This window comes from Microcebus murinus, chromosome 18, assembly GCF_040939455.1.
Source record: "Microcebus murinus isolate Inina chromosome 18, M.murinus_Inina_mat1.0, whole genome shotgun sequence".
Taxonomy (NCBI): Eukaryota; Metazoa; Chordata; class Mammalia; order Primates; family Cheirogaleidae; genus Microcebus; species Microcebus murinus.
In genome coordinates, this window is record NC_134121.1 from 21,793,267 (window position 1) to 21,817,680 (window position 24,414).

Below are 24,414 nucleotides of genomic sequence, written 5' to 3' on the forward strand. Positions count from 1 at the left end.
GAGATGGGGTCTCACTCTTGCTCAGGCTGATCTCGAACTTCTGAGCTCAAACAATCCGCCTGCCTCAGCCTCCCAGAGTGCTAGGATTACAGGCATGAGCCACTGTGCCCAGCCGGAAAAGCAGAATTTAAGTTTGCCATGTCACCAAACTTGACAGTTTTACTTTTTTTTTTTTTTTTTTTTTTTTTTTTGAGACAGTCTTACTGTGTTGCCCTGAGTAGAGTGCCATGGTATCAGCCTAGCTGATAGTAACCTCAAACTGCTGGTCTCAAGCGATCCTCCTGCCTCAGCCTCCCAAGTAGCTGGGACTACAGGTGCACATCACGATGCCCAGCTAATTTTTCTATGTTTAATAGAGACACGGTCTTGCTGTTTCTCAGGTTAGTCTCAAACTCCTGACCTCAAGCAAAATCTGCTGCCTTGGCTTCCCAGAGTGCTAGGATTACAGGCATGAGCCACTGTGCCCTGCCAACTTTACAGAATTTGACATAAAATGGCTTAATAAGAGGTTTGAAGGCATGATTAGTGGTAAATTGATTTGGGGGTTCTCACTTGTAGGAGTTAGCTTTTTGGTGGAGCCATTATGTGACTGAGGTCTTAATTTAGATGCCGAGTTTTTAATTTCCTATTAACTGATACAGTAGTAGTATTCAATTTGAAAAGAACTTTTTTTTTTTTTTTTTTAGAGGCAGGATCTTGCTCTGTCACCCAGGCTGCAGTGAAGTGGCCTAATCATAGACTTTAATCTTGAACTCCTGGGCTGAAGGGGTAGTTGTACCTCTGCCTCCCACTGTGGGAGTTAAAAGACCAGCCTGAGCAAGAGCGAGACCCTGTCTCTACTAAAAATAAAAAAATGATCAGGACATGGTGGTACATGCCTGTGGAGGCTGAGGCAGGAGGATTGCTTGAGCTCAGGAGTTTGAGATTGTAGTGAGCTACTATGATGCCACTGCACTCTACTTGGGGTGACTGAGCGAGACTTGGTTTTAAGTCCCCCTTTTCATGCTACACGAATATCCCTGGGAATTCTCTCTCTGTATATTAGGCTTGTTCAATTGATCTTCTTGAGTTCGGATCACATATATTCAACATCATCACTCCAATTCTATGTATTTAAAATCAAATTCATTCTCTTCTAAAACCTTTCCTGCCTTCTCAGTGAATTAGCATTAACCCAATTTATCATTAGATTATATGGATTCTATCTCTGAGATCTCCATTTGTATCTTTTACATCTCTGATACAACTGTCCTAATTTCTTTTTCAGTAATATTTATTGGGTTCTCTTTCCCTATTGTCACTCCATCTATTCTATTCTCTTCAGTTGCCTTGAGGAATCAATTGTATTTAGTAGAGTAATCACAGATTTCTCCAGTGGCTTCCTTTCACCTATATAGATTAAATAATCTTACCTTCATATATACTTTTTTCTTTGTCCCCTGAATAGTGTTCTTTCTCTAAATCTTTCACTCTTAGTGACTTTCAGCCTTACTAAATTGCTTGTGGCCACTAAAGCATGGGTCAGTAAACTTATGGCCTAAAGAGCAAGATAGTGAATATTTTAGGTTTTATGAACCATAGATTTTCTGTTGCAACTACTCAAAAGTTGCATTGTAGCTCAAAAGCAGTTGTGGGTGGTACATAAACAATGGGTATAGCTATGTTCCAGTAAAACTTTATTTGCAAAACAGGTGGTAGACAGAAACCCAGTTTGCTGACCCCTGATCTAGCATCCACTTTGTTCTTTAATACTACTAGCCTTTGTTCATGCTGATGCTTTTTACCTAGAACCCACCATCCCAACAAAGTTGCCTACTAGACTAAGCTCACAGAAAGCATCTTTTTGTATTTGTAACCTGAGCTCCTAAATAGTGCTTTTTCACCCACTTGGAATTAAGAACTCACAAGTAACTGGTCATTTCACTATAGGAAGCACTGTGATGAGGAGCTATGTAGAAAGTAGTCTGCTCTAAAAAATTGAACATTGAATTTTCATTTGATGAATGATATAACTAAATATTTGCAAGAGTTATGTATATATTTATATAGACAAGATCTCACTCTGTCCCCCGGGCTGGAATGCAGTGTGGTGTGATCATAGCTCACTGCAGCCTCAAACTCATGGGTGGAGTAGCTAGGACTACAGGCATCTGCTACCACATCCAGCTAATTAAAAAAATTTTTTTAGAGATGTGGTCTCACTCTGCTGTCCAGGTTGGTCTCAAACTTGGGGGCTCAAGCAATGTTCCTGCCTTGGCCTCCCAAAGTGCTTGGATACAGGCGTGAGCTACCATGCCTAGCTTTCAAGTTTTGATATAGTAAAATTTCAAATTTGATGGTGGTGGTTTAAATTAGAGTTTTAACAAAATTGCCTACTTTGGTATATCTTTAAAAAAAAATTTATTTATGTTATCAGACATGCCCATGTGGGCATTTTTCAAACACTTGCTTACCAGAAATCATTGGAGCATTTCCAAGAATAAGTGTATAATGCAAAATATTTCAAAACCCAAAAACATCCGAAATCTGAAATACTTCTGGTTCCAAGCATTTCATATAGAGAATACTCAACTTGCATGTTATGATTTTTGTTTAGTTGAAAGTGCCTTCTTAGCCGTCATTATACTAGTCACTTGTTTAACTTCTCTTGGGATAGTTAAAATATTAAGTTGTACAAAGTAACATTTCATATTCATAATCTGAGTTGAGACTTTTGTAACCCAGAAGAGAGCAAAACGTAATGTCAGTCTTTTTCTAGGTGTTACATCACTGGTGTCACTTAGTCTTCGTAGGGTTGTTTAAGCATGGCATATCATCATGCAGACATTATTTGATTTGTTTCCTCTCCTTTTTAGCACTGCTCATTTATTTCTTGGCTAGATGCTAGGCTGGTCTGTGATGGAGTTTTTAGCTACAATCATACCTTCTTTCTCCCTCCCCCCCACCCCAAGAAGTCCTGGTCAAATTCACTATTCCAGAGCTCACATTTGCAGAGAATAAAATTTGCTTACCAGAAATCATTTAAAAATCTTTAGTATTTGAATAAAACCTTAAGCTGAGATAAGGAAATGTCTTCAGCCTATTAAAGGAATTGGGTGTTTGTGAATAGTTATTTTTGTCTTCTTTATTCTAAAATAATGTATGTTTGCTTTGTTTTTAAAGTAGTGTGATTGTTATTATGACTCTGGAGTGTATCCCTGTCCTCCAAGGAAAAAAAAGGGTGGGGTTGTGCAGGGACAGGTTAAGGCTTACAGTGGGGAAAAGGAAATCTTATAGGCAGGCTAATGTGAAAAGTTTGAATAACTTTTTTCTTAACATACAACTAAATCTTTGCAGTAAACCAGAAATAATGAGTATCAAGTAATGGGTGTATATAAGACTCTTCAGGAATTTATTTGCTGCAAAATGTGGAATTCCTGTACTTTCACTAAAAGAAAACATATTGGGTTGTTTTTTTTTTGTTGTTGTTGTTGTTTTTTTTTTTTTTTTGGAATTTTGTTCGCAGTCAGATCAACCAAGATAGGGCTTTTATCTTTGGACTTCTTTAAAATAAGTCACTCTGAGATCCAGAAATTTGTAGGATAAGAGCTCTAATAGTAAAGACTATTTCCAGCTAGTCCTTGTTGTCTGAAGCTAATGGAATTAGGAATTTTATTGGAGTGACAGGCATGCTCCCCATACCTAAATTTTGTTTCCTGGTATGTCATATTTTTTTTTCTTCAGATTAGGTTTGATTATAGTTCTCTTCCCTTCTTTGACTTCCCAGGAGAAAGAATTTTCCTGCCTGTCTTTGGACAGGTATCTGCCCAGAGATTTGAAGGCCATACCATACAACTAAGCTTGGACAATTGGCAATTATTCAGCTCATTATTCCCAGATTTGGTTTAATCTGGTGGTCAGGGAAGTGCTGTGATACCTAGATTGGGATTTTATCTGGATAATTAATTTTGCTCGTTTTGAATAATAACTCTATTGATCCAAACATCAAATTTTGACAAATTTTTGAAAAGTCTTCTCAGTTTTTAGACATGGTTTTGATTCTTGTGATAGGTGTGGGAGTATGATTCTACCAATCCCTGCCCTATCCATACACATAAATCAAGAAAGTAGTAATTTTAGATCTATACACTTATTTTAGTTCTGGGGATGGGCTACCTTAACTGTAACCCATGTCCAGATACATCCCACCTTAATGGGCTCAAATTTTATTTTTTTTTAATATTATAGTTGATAGCTGATAAACAGAATATAGTTATACAAAATAAAATAATCTTTTTATCCTTTCAAAATGATACTTGTATGACCATGGGAAGCATACTTATCCTTAGTGTTTGTTACAGTTCATTCCTGTTACTAAGTAATCTTGCAGTAAAATATTTCCTTTCAAGATCTACTTCTTTGGTTCTTAAATAATAGTCTGCTGTCTTGTTTATTAAGACTTCGGATATCTCCTTGAAGCTTTCTTATATGCCCGGTAGAGTTCTTACAGCTATAGTTTGGTCATGCACATACTTCCCCTATTGTAAAATGCCAAAGTGAGCATATTGTAAACATGAAATTGGAGCAAATAAATGGATATGTATTGGCATTTTGTTTGACCTTATAGGTTAAAATAAGAGTAGATGTGGTTTAGAGGTCAGAACCATTTCACTGGGTAGTTAAACTAATTAAGCATCAAGTTTAACCACATTTGACAAATGCTTCATTCAGAAGATGTGGTGGGCACCTCATTTAGGGGTAGTGGGTTACCAAGAAATACTTGTTGCTTTTTTTTTTTTTTTTTAATGATGAGCTATTGTGAGAGATACCATTTTATTTGTGTAGCATGCTTGCATAGCATATCTTTGCTACTTGTGAAGACAAAATTATTCTGGCAATTTGATTTCAGATAATAATTGACTTTCTGTAATCAACACTTAAGACAACATAGGTGACACTTAAGAACTATGGGAAAATATGAATGCTTTGAGCTTCATAGAATTGTGCTATTTTCAGCTCTACCTCCAGCCCAGCAATGATCAGTCTAGGTTTTTAAGATTTAAAATGAAAAACATAGTTTTAAGCTCACCAAAACTTAATGTATAAAATAATCCTTTTTTTTTCTTTGCAGAAATGGAATCTATTTGGAATTTGCAGAAGCAAGGTAAGAATGGTTAGATTACTTGAAATGTTAATACTAGTAGTATTCACTGTATATTATTTTTGGATGGGAATAATAAATGTATAGACTTTGTATTTTAAATTATTTAATAACTGCAGTCAAAAGTCATTAGCGGCCGGGTGTGGTAGCTCACACCTATAATCCTAGCACTCTGGGAGGCCGAGGCGGGCGGATTGCTCGAGGTCAGGAGTTCGAAACCAGCCTGAGCGAGACCCCGTCTCTACTATAAATAGAAAGAAATTAATTGGCCAACTAATATATATAGAAAAACTTAGCTGGGCATGGTGCTGCATGCCTGTAGTCCCAGCTACTCGGGAGGCTGAGGCAGAAGGATTGCTTGAGCCCAGGAGTTTGAGGTTGCTGTGAGCTAGGCTGACGCCATGGCACTCACTCTAGCCTGGGCAACAAAGTGAAACCCTGTCTCAAAAAAAAAAGTCATTAGCTACCATACCAGGACTGCTAAAGACTACTAAAGATGGGGTAACAATGTAAGTGAAAAGAATATGTGAAAGTCCTCTTTCTCTGTTGGATGAAGAGTGTGAATGGTTTTTTCCTCCCTGACTATGAAAGTGAGACAAACCATAAGTGTTTTTAATCTAGGAAACCGACATGATTAAGTGTTTCCTCTTTTGGGCAGTCTTTAGCTATGTTTGTGTGGTAGGCAAGGGATAGCTAAGAACTGAAATTCACAGTTCAGAAAATTATTAGCTATTGTAGAAACCTTATCTGGGCTGTATGTTCTCTGAAAAAATGGTTAGAAATTAAAATTGATTATACTAAATATCGTGTGCCTTCTTACCAAATATATTAGAATACTTTTATTGTGGAATACATACAATAAAGTGAGAGTTTTGGTTGGAGAACCAGTCACTGACTAATAGATTTGGATTTTCAGAGCCATGTAACTGAATTGTATCCCATTCCTCATCTGTTATGCTAGTTAATATAAATGAATTTCAGATGAATGTGAAAATCCTAGAATTTCAGGACTTAAAAGTACATTAGAAATTCTCTTCTTATTTTACGTATTATGAAACTGAGGCCCAGAGAGGTTACTATACAAGCCAGAAGAGCGGTAGGACTAGCACTGCAATGCAGCTTTCCCTGATTTCCCAGCATTGCTCCTTTTACCTCCCCCCTGTTCTTAGGTCAAGGTTTTGTTTAACATGGCTGTGGCCTGATGATATGACTAGCAAGCTCTTAAATTATTTTGAGTTGATTTTTCTACCTTTTTTTTCTTTCCTCCCCCCCCCCCCCAGACTGGGTCTTGCTCTTGCTCTTGCTCAGGCTGGTCTTGAACTCCTAAGCTCAAGCGAGCTCCTGCCTCAGCCTCCCAGAGTGTTGGGATTACAGGCATGAGCCACTGTGCCTGGCCTCCGTGTACCTTTTTAATCAAACACAAATTAAAAGAAGCTAGACTAGAAAATATACCTTGCAAAGGAGACCTACCTGTTTTTACTGTATAATGGTTATTAACTATTAGGAATGAGCATTATCTTCATGGCAGGTTGCTAGTGATGACCTTGAAGTCCCAGAAGTGACATTATCTTTAGACTGAACTAGTTTGATTCTTAGGTTGAAGTGAGCTTGAGTTTTTCCAATATTATTTATAGGCCTTAAAAATTTTTCATTAGGTGACAGGTTTTACTGGTTTGCCTGTTTTTTAAGCATGTATACTTTTAATACTAGATAGAAATGGTATATAATAAAAACATTGCGTCTACATAAGAGGGGCTATATACATACAGCTATATAATAGGAATTTAAAATAGCACTTCAGAATAACCCTGGAATCTTTGCCCAGACACATACTGACAGTTTTATGTTATGAACTTGGGAGATCCGTGGGCTTTTGCTGTTGCTAAGAGTAAAGGCTAAAGGTACTGTGGGAAATTAGGAAGAAGGAATAAGTCATGATTAGGACTAAATTGGAAGTTCTGCCAAACTTTATATAACATGAAGTTTTTGGTACTAGGTTTTACTTGAATCGTTTCTTGCTAGATAGTCCACACTGGTTAAAATAAATTTTGACTTCATTCACTGAGAATAGCAAAAGAAAATAAATCCAAGTGTTTGTTTCAGTATTGGATCATTGATGACTTAAGCTTTTTTCTTTGTTTTTTTCAAATATACTGCTTCTGTAATCAGGAGAAACACATAAAGAAAACTCTTAGTAACTGAACTCATCCTACTCTGATCTTAGGAGTTGAGGTCCTCATTGCCTAGAAGACCTTGTTACTGGGAATTCATTGGAATGCCAAACAGCTACTTTTGGGTTGAGCAATTGGATCATACATGTGTTACTACACAGAGAAATGGCCTTTTAAGTTGTGTTTTCGTAAAAAGGGGTACAATTTAAATGATGATTATTTGGGATTTGTTTTTGGAACATGGGCATTTTGGGATTCCAGACTTCATTTTTACTATTTTTTTTAAATCTTCCCTCCAGATCCCAAAAGGATAATCACTTACAATGAAGCCATGGATAGTCCAGATCAATGAAGGACCAGACTGCCTATTCGTAACCTTTCTGCAGCATTAGAGCCACCGTTCATGGGGGACACAAGGCTTTTATGCTCCTAGATCTTCAACGCAGCAGAGGAACCATAAGTAGAATCACAGGATAATATATACAAATATATATATATACATATATATATATAGTTATTTAAAAAAAAAGGCAACTGAAAGTAATTAGACTTCTTAAGGAATCAAATTTATTTCAAGAGACTACACATGGTTATTTAATCTCCGGTACTGAATAGTTTTTTTTTTCTTTTTTCTTTCGTTAGTTTTTGTTTTTAAGTGTGAATGCAAGTGATTAATGAATACAGACTTAACAAGTGTGGTTCTAAAGTTCCTGCTGTCATCAACTTGGGCAACAAATGACCCACTGGAAAGGCAAATCCACTTAAAAGATCTCTGTATCTTGTTCTGTGACTAAAGTGATACACTAATCACGGGGAACCCAGAATGATTCAACATTTTCCCCCCACTCCTCCTTTGATCTTTTGGTTTTACTTTAAGCCCTGCGAGAATGCTGGATAAATGCCTTGAAGTTTGCAGGGCTGTATTTTTTTAGCGAATATGATTTGCATGTCTTGCCAGGAGTTAAGCAGCCTCTGTGGGTTGTTGGGGAAATCTTTTCTTTCTTTCCTTTTATTTTTTGTGGGGTGGGGATAGGGGAGGGCCTTGAAGTTCTACAATTCTGGAATAGTTGGTGGTACATAGTTAACTTGGTTTTGGTTCAATTTAACAACTGAAGAATCCATGAGTGTCATTTTTAATAAGTTGCAGAACAAGCAATTGGTTTGGATATTCAATATGGAAAAATATTCCTGTGCCCATATTTTAATGTAATTGTATAACTGGGAGCAAAAATATATTCTGCTTTTCAACTGTAGGTGCTCCAGACTTGCTCTCTGTCACTAACACTAAATGTGCTGTTTTCCTTGTTTTTCTTCAAACATCAAAGAGAAACTTCTGTACCTTTCTGTAAATTCTCTTTTAATTTGTCAGCAAAATTTAAAAGGGGAAGCAAAAGGTCCACGAAAACTAAAACTTCATGTTTTTAGCCAGTGAGGAGGTAATAAACCCTGCCTATAGGTGTGTTTTCATGCAAACTATTACTTCTGAGCTTATTAGCTTCTAATTATATCTTAGTAAGTATATTTTAGTACTAGAGCAAAATGGGTTTTTAAGGAAAATAATGTGAAATTCTGGAAATTTTATTTTGGGCAGAGAAGAGCATTAGCCCTGTCTTATCATCACATTGCCATCCTGTTGCACTGCAGCTTGTGTATAGCATGCTAAAATAAATTTGTGTGTGTGCAGAAATTAAGGGTCCAATTAAGATTGGGTGATGTTAGTGGCATAATAACAAGTTGTCTGGCCTGACATAGCATCACATCACATAAACACACACAGAACTTAGTATATCCATGTATGTCAAATACAGGTTAAAATAGCAGGGCATTTATATTTAATATAAGGAGTTGTAGTCTTCTAATAAAAGTAGACTGGATCCCCTGGGGTATTTGGGGAGAAAGTAACTACTTTTGCTCTACCCCTTTGCTTAAGAAATGTCCAGTTTCGAGTGACTGGTAGTATGGATGGGTTTTCTTGTTCTGTTGATTATTTGAGACTTTTAACAAGTAGTTCATGAAAGAAGCTGTTGGACTCAACATAGAGTAGAGAAAATATCTTTTTAGCCTGGATTTCTGCCCTGCTTAGATTTTAAAAGTATAAGCATGGATTGCCAATTCCACTTGATGTAAACAAAACTTTTTTATACATAATATATATATATAATAACTTATTGTATCAGTCCAGGTTCAGAAACTTGTGGTAGGCCAGTTCCAGATAGTTTCATTTCACCTGTAAACTGTATCACTTTTACTGATATTGTAATTTTCAAATGTATAATATGTTTACAGATGTGCCCTGCATTTAGTCTGCCTTGTTCCTATTTTGATTTTTGTTGAGTCTCCTGCCTGCTTGCCAAAAGCTAGGATGCTTCAGGCCCATGTACAATTGAAAGCAGAGGCATCCTTGAGCTTTAAAGCATTGAACAAACTGGAAAATGCAACATACCACATACTGAAGTGAAAAAAGTCTGTGTTTTTGTGTTTTTTAAATAAAAATTTTCAAAAAGTTTAAAAAAAGATACAAGGTTGATTAAAGGGAAAAAAAAGGCTCCAGTTTGTTTTACAGGTTTTAAAGTTCTGCTGTGTGTTCAATTGCCTTGTGTAACCACTTGTCGCCTTAGGGCCAGATCCCCTCCCCTCCCTTTTTTTTTAAATGTCCATTTTGCTTGCCTGGAATTTTCTTCTGTCTCAACAACTCACAAGAAACTTTCTGGGTTTGTGACATTACAGAGGTTGAATGAATAAATATTCTAAAAGGAAAAAAAAAAAAAGAACCAGCCCCCATCAGAATTGGGCTTTTTAACTTAGAAGCAACACTTAATTAAATATCTGTAGAAAGCTATGGCTATCCTAATTTCCTTTCATATCCCTCAGGCCTCCATGTTCAGAGAAGCCAAAAAGAGAATGTATCCCTTCTGTTTGTCCAAAGGTTTTTGAGAGTCTCACTTCTAAATGAAACAATGCAACATTTCACTTTGATTTCTCCACTGAAATTTCCTTGATTATATGGTTAGAGGTATATAGTTAGGAATGTCACTTAACTTTCTGGGAACGCTAGTGCCCCGTCAAATTATCTGTCAGTATTTTTTGGGCATTGGGTTAATGGACTTAATTGCCTAGGTACAAGCAGGACTTCGGGACAAATTTCCTTTGTGCTGTTTGGTAAAACTTAACTCTACTTGTTGCAATCTTTCTCCTTAGGTCCTCACACAATTCCTTACAGAGCACTTATTAAAAAAAAATCTTAAGAGTTGATCTGTTTTCTGATTATTTTTGTGTAAACTTCTAAACAAACTTCAGCTGTGATTAATTTAGCACATTTAAGTAACATTAATGTGTTATTGTTTGATATCAAGAATTTTCCTTCAACTCAGAGTATTAGTACTGTAGCATAAACCAAATACAGTCTAGTGGGGATTTTTAACATCCCTCCATTATAAAGACTGAAAAAGGTGTGTGTGTGTATGTATGTGTGTTGAGTGCTTGTATGTGAGTGAAAGATGCAGATATTAAAACTTAGTAAATGAATGTGTGTAAGACATTAGTATTCAGAGAATGAACTTGTATTTATTTTGTGCCATTTGTTTTCATTACACAGAATAAAGTCAGGTGGTTTAAATCCTTAAAAGGGTAGTATTTGAAAAATGGCACTAAGAATGAAATCATGACCTATTTTTTTAATAGCTATGAAGATACTAATTATGGGTGAAGATTTCTTTTTAAAACTATCTTGATTATTGTAGGCTTCTGTGTCATGTACCACTCCTGTAGATGTCTTGAATAATTCCCCTTTCCCACAAAAGACAGGGTGTATTTATCTTTCTCTTTATTCACTCCCACTTTGCTAAACTGAAGTTAAATTGCCTAGCCTTTTCTCTAACCTCCTTAGTAAGGAACCATCACATAAAGTGTATTTACAGCATCTATAGTAGCCTTTCTTCCTCCTCTACTTTCTAGGAGGGGATAGCCAATAACTATTTGTTAATTACAATTTGGTTTTTTTTTTCCTTGAAATAAATGGCCAGAGAGTTTCTCTCCATTTTAGAATTTTGCTGTCCTCCTTAATCATCTGCTTACCAAGTCATCACTCAGTCTGCAAAAACTTTATAATGGAAAAGTGCTGCACTGTTTTTTCAAAACAGTTTTAAGGGAAAATACGACAAACCTCAACTATGGGAGTTGTCTAATACACAATAGCAGCAGTAGTTTCATATTTGGTTGTTAGGCTTATTGCTAACCCACATCAGAGGCATCTAATGGTTTATCGTTTGTAATTCCTGTAAACTTTTTTAAACACAGAAAAGCCATTTAGTGTGAAATTATATGTCATGTCCCAAATGGCCACTAGCAAGGAAATTGGAGGAAGACTTTATTCAACTTTAAATTCCACTAAATAATGAGGGAGTCATTCTTGCAAGGCTCTCCAAAGATTATGGGTATAGTTATGCCACTGAACCATGTACTGGAATAACACACGATCCTTGTATATGTATGCTAATTACAGAACAGATATGTAATAGTGGGACAAATATATATAATGGACAATAGTTTTTATGATCAGGTCTTGTTGATGCTATACCAGTCAGGGTAGTTTCTGATAGGGCAGTGTCTTTTCCTAGTCCTACTCATGACTTAACTGTTGGGTTTTAAAGGAAAGAAGGTAGTATCTGCTCAGTCTCCCCTCCCCCCAGAGTATTGATATTTGTTTAAAAGGGAGGGGCAGAGGACAAGATTAGACGTATAAATAGCTACTCTAGGTTTACCAGAGGCATATAGGTTAAGATTAGTTCCTAATATTGATGTTATTTTTATTAATGTAATTAAGAGAGCACCAAGATTCTTTTATGGTAAAAAGATGGGCTTCTGCTTTGAGTATGTTAAATTTTTTTTTTTTTAATATACATCACTCCGTTCAAATGTGTGAGAACCTGGCCCACCCTGGGTTGATTAAAAGAATGATGAATAATTGGCTTCACTCAAAAGCACTGCTTTACTGGGTTTTAAATTCAATTTCACACTGTTTTGCTGCTCAAGAAAGTAGTTAAAGGATGCCAGCAATAGTATGAATGGTGTTTTAAGTTGTCTGTGTAGTAAAAACACCCAGTCAAGCATGAATGGTGTATTGTTTCTGCATTACTGGGATTGTCAAATAGCAGTTATAGGCTAAAAACTATGGAATAGCCATCCTCACATGTGTTGGGATTGCTGATTCTGACTTTCTTATTTATCCATAGAATTTTGTTATGTCTAGAGTTCTAAAGCCATTTTATAGTACTGCAGTATCCCTTTTCTACAGCCTTATTAAAATAGCAACAAACATTTATTTTCCAGTTCAATTTCACTTTTATTGTATATCACAAAGTTACTCTGCAGACCAACATCAACTTGAGGTAAATTCATATAGCTTTCCATATACCCTTTTTCCTCAGGTGCTAATCAAAAGGCTCCAAAAATGGATACTGCTTTAGTAAATGTCTGCTTTATTCTTAAAATGCTTATTTCGTTTGCTAGATGTAAAGATTCGGTGTTAACAAAAGTGGTTTTAATATGTAAATATGGATGAATGCCTTTAGTTTACCCCTGTTTATGTCTATTATTCTGTTTTCATTTATCCTTTAATAGAGGAGGATCCTTTCATGATCTTGAATACATTTCATTAGGTATTGTCGATTTTTAGAATGAAAATTCAGCTGTTTTCTGTCTTAGATTAATCCTGCTGCTGCTATGAGAAACTGAAAATCAAGAATGTGATGCACTTTTTACATTACTATATACCATACATGTACCATAGGTTGCTTTGATACCTTTCCTGTAGCACAGCCACTAACAAAAGTGAGTGAATTTTAAAATTCTCTTTGGGAGGGAATCAGTACAAGTAACTCATCCATAGTTGGTATTGGCCTAGGAAGGACAATAACCTAGGAAAATAAAAATTCTGTTAATATTACACTTTTTGGCCTTAAAATGTCTTCTACTACTGAAAATATTTTAAATCTTAGCTTTATTTCTATTATTCCCTCTCTCTGCCTCAAAAAGAGGAATTGGGGAGAATGGCTTAAAAGGAAGTAGGATCATTGGTTTTGTTGCTGATCTTTTAGAAAGAAAACACTTGTCTATATGAGCTGGGGACTTTTTTGTTTGTATGCAGAGGAGAAATAATGTCCTGAACCAGTTAGATTTCATTTAATCAAATTAATCAAAACGCCAGGCTATTCTGCTTCTCTAGTATGTTTTTACTTAGCAAAGGTAAACTTAAGTATAGTAGGAATGCTGCTTGACAAGAGGAAAAGTCATTTCTCAAGCACATACCCAAATTTGAAGGAGATGGAACCCAAAATAATGGCGGAGAAACAAGTGAGGTGGAGGAATATGAGAAAGATGTATGGTCCAAAGCTATCTGGTTGTATTTTGATGTTGCCAATATTACAAAGCCAAACTTAATTTGCTTATTTAATATATTTGTTGGCCAGAGATCTATTTTTTATATCAATGTGCCTTGCATGTATATTTTAAAAAAAATTGGAAAGGCCATGTAGTAATGCCGAGATAGTTGATGGTTCTTACCACCTCACTAATTTTTATGCAGTATGAAATGCTCATTCTGTTGCCCAACTGGTGCTCTCTGTTATAGATCTTGTCAAACTGGAACTATTTTGTAAACTGGGGAAGTGTTTTAATCTTTTTGTTGTTGTTTTTTTTTTTCTTTTTTTTTTTGTTATTAGTCTGTTAGTGGCTGTTCTGTAGTGGGAAATAGTAAAAGGATTCTTCACTCCCTTTTCTTCCCCCCTCAGCACCTTCTTCAAGTAATGTGATGACACCATTTCTTGTGTGCTTTGAAAAAAAGTTTCAGCTTGCTGTCTCCTTTAGTGTTATTAAGAAAAAGTGTTATAAAAGCATTGTTTGCAAAACCTAGGGAGATAATGGAGTCCACTTTAATTTGGAATTCTGTGTGAGCTATGATCCCAGTTATTGGCTCTTTCCAACTTTAAAATTTTTATTGTTAAAGCACCTTGCTTAGAAAATTTAAAATATTTATGTCTGCAACAATTGTCTCAAAATAATAAACTGTGCAATTCTTGTCATTAAAAAAAAAGATCTGAACTCTCCCTAATGTGACTTGTTAGTTTCTCTGTATTTCCTGCCAGTGTAAATGTGAAAAGCTTTGCTTGCATTACGTTTTAGAAATGCATTTTGCACACTCGAATTTTGCTGAAGCTCCATGAAAAGGTTAGATCTAAGTAGATGAATAAAGCTATGCACATGTTTTGAAAGTTTAATTTGTGTGTCATTACCAAAAGTGACCTATCTGTCCTTATTATAATACATTGTTCTTAGCTTTACCATCTTTGGAAACAGAGCTCAAAGTTACAGGTCTAGGCTAGCTCATCAGTGGAACTAGAAGAGAGGAGAACTGGCATCTATTTTAATAAAGTTCAGGTTAAATCAGAGCTTGACTTGTATCTATTAAAGGGCTTTTCTTGAAACAGGGCAGTTTTATTAGCTTTATAAATCACTAGATGCACTTTTCTGTTATTTGATCAAACAGAAAAGGGAAGTAATTCAAACTAAAATGAAGGACCTTTGTCACATGGGGACTTGGTGACAATTTATGTCTTAATGCTGGCTTAAAGGTAGGATAACCTTTTAATACCTTTCCTGCTTTAGTGTAAGTTTGCTTTACTGAATGACTAGTTTGGGATTAGAATCATTGAGTTGTTGAAAGATCAAAGGACAGGTTGTTTTAAAGATAGTATATCTTTTAAAAGTTACCCAAGCGAATTAGAACAAGTTTAGAAATTGAGCACATTGGTTCAGTTACTGTAGTCTGCATGTACTGAATAGCTTAACTTCACACATACGTGTACTTATAAGATTGTATAGAGTACTGGCCAAGTTTTGTCAGATGATCTTTTAAAAGTTCTTTATAATTTCTTCAGGACCTTTATAGGAGAGGCTAATAAGTTTAAGTAGAATATATTAATAATGGAATTTTCCCCATGCTTCTAGATATAAAAAATAAATTTCCATTTTATAGCTTTTCCAATGTGTGCTATTGATGTATGTCATTGGTTTTGAAAACACAACAATATCCTTTCTCCTATACCTTCATTGATAGTGGCTGTTAAAAACTAAGTCATCTAATCAAGACTGGAAAGGTGGCCCATAATGTATGGCCTTAAAAAGCAGAAATGCAGGAGTGTAGCAAGCATTGTTATCTTAGATGGCTATGGCTACTCTCCTGCATCTGTCAGTAGTTCACTGTGTTCAGTCTTAGAGCATATTGGAGGAGTAAAGTAATTTCTGTGTCTCATGTACATAGGCACTTAGGAGCTGAGTTACCTCTTAATCTGGGGGAAGGATAGTGTAGTACAGTTATGTTAGAGGATGGTTTCCCTTCCCCCTTTAAAAAAAAGTTTGTTTATTTTGCCCAAAAAGATAGGTCTTTTCTAGATATAAGAACAGTCACCAGAGAAATTTACCCTTTTGCTAAATGCTTAGCTGTTTCTGATGTCATGGATTCTGAGGAAGTCAATTACATGATCTTCATTTATTGATGTCTTACTTCATGTTCAGTGTTTTAAAAATATAAATTACAAACACTCTACAACCATACTCAGATTTACTTATTTTATCAGAAGAAAAACTTGAGAAATTTGTAGAATAAAATTAAGAGACAAAATAAGTGTACATTGTTGAATAAAAAATTTTAAAGTTTCTGAGGTGTTTGTTATCTTTTGTGTGCTTTAATTTTTTAAAAAAGTCTTGACTGAAAACTAAGTTAAGATTGTGACATTGATAATGATTTTTTTTCAAAGGGTCACATGTACAGAGAATTTAAATCCTAAATGTACTACAGTCATATGTCTTCCTGTTGATTTTTTTCTTTTTTTAATCATTATTACAATGCTTAGAATTAGCGTGTTTATTGAAAAAATCAGCTGTGAGAGCAACTATCCTGCCTTTTCGTAATACATTGAGCCTTATGCTCTTCCAGTTGAAATAAGAAACCAAAATTGAGTTAAGCAGTTAAGTATCTAGAATGTTAAGCTGCCAAGACTCTGGATTTATTCATAACTATGTAAAAATACACACATTGGAGAAACTTCCTGTTTCCTTAGCACTGATTTGTCACAAGGTGAAAAAAATGCTAACTTCAACATTATTAGAAAAAGTAGGGGATGGGGAGAAAGGACATAAAAACATTTACCAAAAGTATCCTTCACTATTGAGACTCATAATGTTTGTGTTACATACTTTAAGATAGAGAATAATAGTCCTTGACCTGGTAGGTGACTTGCAAGGACACAGAAGGGAATTTGAGGTTTTATTGATGAAGCTTATCTGTAAATATCCTCAGCCACGTAAATGATTTGTGTAAAGGATGGTAGTTAATCCAGTCTACAAAGTTTTTTTTTTTTTAAATGACATTTATTGTGGGTTTCAGCAGCTAACATTTGAAAGCAATGTCTGTGAGCAGAACATAAAACTCATTCTAGAGTGCTTAGCAAGGTCTCATGCTTTAGGATTCTCTTACTTGGAGCTTTTAATCCACTACTGTTGGATTCGGCGAATCGACTGGATCTGGGAAGTCTGGGCATGAGAACCCCACTCTCTCCAATGTTTATAGTCTCCTCCATGATGGTCACTTTCCAAGATATACTGATACCCACGATATCCAGGATACTGGTAGCAAACCCAGCTAGGAAATCCAAAGCACATTGCATTATTAAATCTAATTAGGAATCTGGTGAACACCCCAAAACCTAAGCTGGTTTCCTTAACGTGGTACAGGATACTTTTAGGCTTAAAAAAACAACAGCCATCCTAAATGTGTCAGACACTTTGTAAGCATATTATGACTACAGCTAGTTAATTAATCTTGATCATGAAAAAAGGTACAAGAGTAGTCAACATAAATGCTTCCATAGAGGCATGTCCATAAGCGATAGTTGGTACAATGAACCTGAGATTCAAAATTACTAGTAACTGGAATGTGATATTCATACCAATGTGATGTCAGTGTATGAATTCTGGTAAAAAACCATTGACGTGTTAATATTCAAAGCTTGCATCTGCAGGAATTAACTTGAAATGTACTCCAACCCTGTTTTTGCACTTACGCCCCACTTTGTATCTTCATGGAGCCAACTTCATTGTTGAGCCAACCCATGGCTTGCAAGGAGGGGTAGTCATCACAGATCTCCCACTGGCGTCCAATAAAGTTTTCTTTCTCAAAGATGGTAATCTTAGACTCCTTATGATTCTGTAATCCAGAAATTATTTAAAAACATTTAGTACTAGTGTCGTGGCTATCATATCTTAATTCTTTAATTACCATATTTTTCTAAGTTGAAACATTTTCTGGTTTACAAAAGGAAAGTATGTGATCATTGATTGTAAAAAGAACAGATTTATAAGAAAAAAGTTCATAATTTTGTTTAAGCCAATTTAAATACCATAATATTTAAAATACACAAATAACCAATATAATACTTTGGAACAATGAAAGGTCAATGAAGATATGACAGTGGGGAAAAAAAAAACTTGCTACACATAGCCAACCAAGGGATTAAGCAATGTTCACTAATGTGAAAAAATTTCACAGATTAATACAAACAGCCCAAATTGTGCGTGTGTGTGTGTGTGTGTGTGTGTGTGTGTGTGTGTGAAATAACCTATATGTCCAGTAGGGAATACGAATACTACACAAGCTTTAAAAGGGGAGAGGCTAACTTGTACGAAGTTCAAGAACAGGCAAAACAAACCCTGGTGATAGAAAGTGGTGGAGGAGCAATTGACTGGAAAGGGACACCAGGAAACTTTATGGGGTGATGGAATTGTTCTATATATGATTAGGGTGTTGGTTATATGGGTGTATATGTTTTTTGGAACTCAGGATATAGGGTTAGGATCTGTGCATTTTACCTTATGTCAATTATACCTTTGGTGAAGGGGAATGAAGAAAAAGTGAGATGAAATCACTTCCAGATAGGGAAGGATTTTTTAGGTTTTAGAACTGTTTAGGTTAACTTCACCAGTTGAATTTTGGTAAAACTTTGAACTAAGGTGAAATCATTAGCCAAAATCGTGAGAAAATCACATAATATAGACTATATTTGGAAAGATTCTAGTCCAGCTTCACTCCCAATATAGGGATCATTTTCAACACATCCTTTGAAGGTCATCTTGCTTCTGCTTGAACTCTTCCAAAGACTTTAGAAGTGTCCTAGTCTGATGCATTATTGAATAATGCTTAGTGTTAGAAATAAAAGTTGTTATGAATCAATGCAGATAAGAGATACAGGAAGACTTGCCTCTTTCTTCCCCATTCCCACTTACTGAACAGCGACTTCAGCATTTCCTTGTTTCTGCAGTGAAATGTTACACATATTGAAATTTAACTGAACAAGGGTTTACTTTTTTACTACAGGGTAAGTGCTTTTACTAGTTCACTAGTGTTTCACCAGTTGACTGGGCTCTTGAGTATCTGCTGCTTTTTTTTTTTTTTTTTTTTTTTTGAGACAGAGTCTCACTGTGTTGTGCGGGCTAGAGTGCCATGGCGTCAGCCTTGCTCACAGCAACCTCAAACTCCTGGGCTCCAGCGATCCTCTTGCCTCAGCCTCCTGAGTAGCTGGGACTACAGACATGCGCCACCATGCCCGGCTAATTTTTTCTATAGATTTTAGTTGGCCAATTAATTTTCTTTCTATTTTTAGTAGAGATGAGGTCTCGCTCTTGCTCAGGCTTGCCTCGAACTCCTGACCTTGAGTGATCCTCCCACCTCGGCCTCCCAGAGTGCTAGGATTACAGACGTGAGCCACCACGTCCGGCCTGGTATCCGCTTCTTGCTGCCATGAAAAGACCCTTACTTTTAGCTTAAGGAAAATACCACGTGGTAGGGAAAATCAAATGGCAGACTTAGGAAGGGGAAAGTAGTGTATTTCTTTTCTGTTTCACATTCAGCATAACTGATGAGAAATAACATAAATGCCAGTCTGTCTGCACCCCCTTGCCCCATCCCTCACATGCACAGAAGTAGAAATTTCAGAGACTCACAGCTGAACAGATGGGGCGAAAGGACATGAGACGCTCAATGTGGTAGGCATTACTCCCACTCCAGGCATCCCAGCGAGGGTATTCTCCTCTCTCCAGGACAAACTGTTGCCCACAGAAGCTGGTATGCTCATAACCAATCCAGCTGCCAAAGACATGTAGTGCTGTTTGTTCATGGTGTTCAAAGCCTATACGGCCTTGGGGAGAAGGTATCTTTCATTTTAGATAAGTTAATAGTGGATAAAAACATCAAGCCAATCCCAGTAGAGCTGTACAAAGTAATTCATCACGAGAGGTGGGGAAGGAACTGACAGCTACACTAAGCAGGTTTGTAGATAGAATATTTGTTTTGGGATTATCCACTGAAAAAGTCTATCTACTTCAGTGGCCGAGTAATGTGTATTAGCAAAGCCAATCTAAAGTTCCATTTCCTTTCTCTCCAAGTCATGTATTCTCGACTGGCTGGAGCTGCAGGTTCGGGATCTAGTGACTTGCTATTGCTTTGGCTGTAGCCAAACCTGTTGGTGTCTTCGTAAGAAACCAAAGGGATGAATAGGCACCTGGTAGATTACTAGTCTCTTGTTTCCTCATCACTTTGTGAGTTCTTTCTCCTGTTGTCCCATACCTATACCTAATTTTTTGAAACACCTCACCTCACAGTTGGGTCTCAGTTACTGATGACACCTTAAAATGTTACCCATTTTAAAGGGCTAAAGAAGCTTGATTTTGGTGGCGAGCAGCTTGTGGAAGCGTATCCACATATAAGGACTGGGACAATGGAGAGGCCTTTCCTTGTGCATTTTCAGGCTGATGATAAAGGCCTCAACTACCCTGCCAAGAGTCAGAAGACAAAATGAGAGAGTCCCCCCCTTGCCAAGATTAACCATTCACAAGAAACACCTGGAGCAAGACTGACTAGGAACTAATATGCCTCTGGAGTCCTGGGGTTGAGTTCCTTTTTTCATAGAGAAATTAGGTAGCAATGTCTGCTCTGGGACACACAGGAGAGTTAGTTATAAAGAGGCTGCAGCTTGGCAGTTTCCTCTCTACCTGTTTTCTACAGGTAAGGAAAACTCTGGCGTCCTGTGGCTGTTCTGAAGGAATCCTAGATAGCAGCCTGTGGGCTCCTGAAGCCCAGGTCTGATTCCTGTCACTGGCCCTCCCCATTGTATATAATTTTTTAATCTGCACCACCCCCCAGTCTAGTACCAAACCACTAAATTATGCATGTAGTGATTTATTTTGAGCTTACTTCAGTATGGAGGCCTCTCTGCAAGAAATGATTAGAGTCTAAGGGAACATCTTTCTTCCTCCACCCCTATTATGGTCCCATGTCTGAAAGGACTTGAAATAAGGGGCCTGCGGTTCCGCTGAGGCCATACTCACGCGCCACTTTCCACCTTGAGGGACCGGACATTATCAAAACTGCGCTCAGAGACGTTTGGGCAGGAGCTGGTGAACTCCATCCGCTTGCCCTGGAAGTTCTCTTGATCATAGATGGTTATCTGAAATGGAATCGAATGGGACAAGAGAGCTAGAATCTGATATGTCAGGAAGAAAAGGCCCAGATCAACAGCTTAACTTGTATCTGACCCTGGGTTTTCTGTCAACAGCTGTATCCCAGGATGCCTGATGAGATCTCTTCCAGAATAGATAGGGTAGGAAGCGGTTTGAATTATCATCACTGGTTGGTGGTGTTCATATGCCCAAGCTAGTGAGGGAGGATTGGTTTATGATAGGAATGGTCTGCCAGGGACAGTAGCTTGCCCAGTGGCCAGGCCAAGGACTTGTGGACTCTCATTTCACCATGCTTCCTGCATAAGTATAGCCCAGAGGCTAGGATTCTGGGAATCCCAGGAACTCCCTGTGGATTATTTCTTAGCTTCTCCAGTCATACCCTCTATAGAAACCTAAAGTGTAAAAGGAGAGTTGCTGGGAGTCAGGAGATTGGGGTCCTATGACTTATTTGGGATCCAGTGGCAAACCTTTCTTCATTTACGGGCCCTCATTTTCTCTGTGGGCATGATCCTCTCTGGGCTGCTCTATTTTAAGATGCTTTTAGCAGCGTGGAGGATCGTTGACTTAGGAAACTATGCATCTCCCACCCATCACTGGCTTCCAGAGTCATCCTTCCTTTGTCCAAACAGGGGCATCTGAGATATCCTTTCTTCAGTGTCATCTGGACCTTGGGTGGACCCTTCCCCCACGGACTGGGATTTCTCCGGTTGGTCACTGGCTCATGGACAAGCACAGGCCTGGGGCCTGCTCTGTGGCAGCATCTCATCTCTGCCCTGTTGGATCCCTCAATTTTCCATGTGAAGGGGGTGGGCTTACCTTCCATGGCCCCAGGGACCCTGGCATAGGGTTGGTCTGAGCCATCTTGGTGGTTGGAAGGCTTTCTGGAAGACAGAACACACAGCACTGACGTGGCCTCTGGGTTGGGGGGTTGAGGTGAGGGAGCACAGGGAAAAGTAGAGGGGGCTTAAAGTCCGAAAGACAGGTGTGGGTTGGGATCCTGGCTCTGCCACCCACCAGCTGAGCCTTGGTTTCTCCATCGGTAAAGCTTCCCCTGCGGTTATTGTGAGCACTAGAAGCAATAATGCAGGTAAAGCTTTGCACGGACACTGTGACCTCTTGATAACTGTAATTCCTGACCTCTGGCTTGCCTCAAGGTGACAGCATTGCCTCAGTTTCACATACCCCACTGTACACTGCTTGGCAGCCATCTAGTCCAGACCCTTCATGTGGCTGGCCATACCGCCAGCAGTGCCAGGATCCTGAGCCTTAACTGCCCTCGATACAAGGACAGCCTGGGCTCTGACTCTTCGTGGTCTCACCCTTACCTGGCTCCTCAGCATTCAAACCAACCTGCCGCAGTGCATGGCCGTGCCACCGTTCCCTCCTGCTTTTCTGTCTCCAAGACCTACCCAGCCTTCACCTTGCCTCCTCTGTAGCCTGCAGCCACTCGCTGTCTCCCTTGATTTCTAGCACTCATCACAGTACTGGTGAGTGTTCCTATTGAATGTGCACTGGCTGAGCAGGGTCTCCTGGGTGATTGACGTAGCACCATGCTGGACACATGTTGAGAGGGGAAGTGGGGGGTGCATCGAAAAAGATTCATTGAAGGAAAGTGAGGAAGAAAAGAAGGTAATAATCATAGTTAACGGGGGCTCACTCTATGCCAGGCCCTGTTCTAAATGATTTCCTTGCGTTGTTGCATTTAATCTTCACAACACGCCTATGAGCTAAGTACTATCATTATCCCCATTTTACAGATGAGGATACTGAGGCTCATAGAGATTAGGAAGACAGTAAGAAGGTAGGATGTGCATAAGAAGGCAGGATAAGAGGAAGGCAGAGGGAGGAAAAGAAGGTGGAGGGGGGAAGAGAGGAAAGAAAGAAGATGGGCAGGTGTGCAACAGGTTTGACTCAAGACAAATATTTGTGGCCCTCCCTCTGGCTGGTATTGGTCCCAGGAGCGGCTGCATGTAAACTCTGTGACATGTCTTTCCATTCTAAACCTCTGAATAAGCAACATTTCCCAACTCCTGGCCCATATACCTTCTCCCTGTGCCCCAGGACGCTGCTCATTTCTTGGGGGCCCCAGCCATGGTTTCTTGAGCAGCAGTTACTGCCGCATAAATGACTCCTCTTGGGTTGACAAGAGAAGGCTGCCTTCCCCAGGTGCCCCACTCCTGTCCAGCCACCCTAGAAGGCTCTGGCCACGGGACAGGAAAACGGGGCCCTCCTCTGAGCATGTCCCTGCAGGGGAAGGAGAGGAAAGGCAGGGTCCCCTCAGGGCCTTACTCACCCAGCTCCCGCTGCACAGTCTGGGTCTCCATCTGGTGCCACTTGCTCTGCGGCCCCCCTCTTTATAGCCCTGAGGCCGATGGCCTCCGGCCCTGTCAGCACTCTGCTTTCCCTCTGCCTTTGTTCGCCCTGATCCCCGGAGCTTTGGTGGCTCAGCCTGCTGGGCAGGCGTCCCTCAGGCCTTTGTTTCAACTAGGGATACAGAAATCCAGACGGCCCCACTGCTGCGGGCGAGGCTGGCCGCTGCAGAACTTGGCTCCTGTGGTCTTCATCTCAGAGCAGCCAGAAGATGAGGACAGGAGGTCTCTGCCCTGAGCATTTGTCCCCTGTCCTTCTGCAGGTTCCTCACACCTTCTCAGGGCCCGTCCTAAGACCGTGGAAAGCCCCATGTCATATCAAACACATCGAAATGCACCTCACTTCCATACAGGCTATATATTTCCTCTTCTTGTTGTTAAAAAATGTGAAAGGATTATTGCAATTCTGAATTTTATTGAGAAAAAAATGGTTCACTGTGTTCTTGGGAATCTTTATTATACTATATGTGTATGTAACTATGTAAGAGCTGAATTCAATTATAGTTGATAAGTAGATGTGAGTCTCTCTGTGGCTATTTTATTAAATATTCATTTTAATTTTGCAGTTTGCTTTTAAAATTTTGGAGCCAATCAATCTTTTGGGGGTTTCAATATATTGTTTTAAACCCTTGAAACTCTCATAGGCCCAAGGTACTGTGCCTATAGTACCCGAAAGCAGGGGTTCCCAACCTATGTTGAGTCGTATAATTATTCCATTATTATTACATTGTAATAATAAAATAATAATGAGTTAAAAAGTGCACAATAAATGTAGTGCACTTGAATCATCCCCAAACCATCCTCCCACTCCCTGGTCCATGGAAAAATTGTCTCCCATGAAAACAATCCCTGGTGCCAAAAAAGTTGGGGACCACTGCCCTAAAGGGTAAAATGACTTCTCCAGGCAAGTTCAGGACACTTGACAAGGTAGGGTAGGGGAACCGTGGGCCTCCCGGGGGCCCTGAAGGGGAAGAGGTGTTGATCAAGCATCACAGTTATTGTGAGAAGTAAGAAGATGCAATGGGTGGGGAGGACTTTGAACCAGGTAGGTGTGGGTTCAAATCCCAGCCTCTCTCAACCGCAAAAAAGGAGATACTATCTGCCTGACACATTGTAGGTTTATGATTACTTATTATCCTGCTCTCTTCTCTTGTGACAGACACTA

At 38.5% G+C, this 24,414-nt stretch overlaps 2 protein-coding genes across 2 annotated transcripts in view; one reads left to right on the top strand and one right to left on the bottom strand.

Moving 5' to 3' along the window:
- NUFIP2 (nuclear FMR1 interacting protein 2) overlaps positions 1-15,653 on the top strand; it is a 30,362-nt gene extending 14,709 nt beyond the window's left edge. Inside the window, exons 3-4 of the mRNA XM_012740780.3 lie at positions 5,111-5,143; positions 7,611-15,653. Coding sequence (XP_012596234.1) covers positions 5,111-5,143; positions 7,611-7,663 — 86 coding nt within the window. The 3' untranslated portion in view covers positions 7,664-15,653. The remainder of the gene's footprint in view (positions 1-5,110; positions 5,144-7,610) is intronic.
- Positions 15,654-16,860: 1,207 nt separating this feature from the next.
- Positions 16,861-23,204, bottom strand: CRYBA1 (crystallin beta A1). Its single transcript, XM_012740781.3, has 6 exons — positions 23,174-23,204; positions 21,697-21,761; positions 20,749-20,867; positions 19,366-19,507; positions 17,430-17,572; positions 16,861-17,008 (listed from the first exon to the last, which is right to left on the bottom strand). The coding sequence occupies exons 1-6, from the start codon at positions 23,202-23,204 to the stop codon at positions 16,861-16,863; spliced, it is 648 nt and encodes a 215-aa protein (XP_012596235.1).
- Between the last annotated feature and the right edge of the window lie 1,210 nt (positions 23,205-24,414).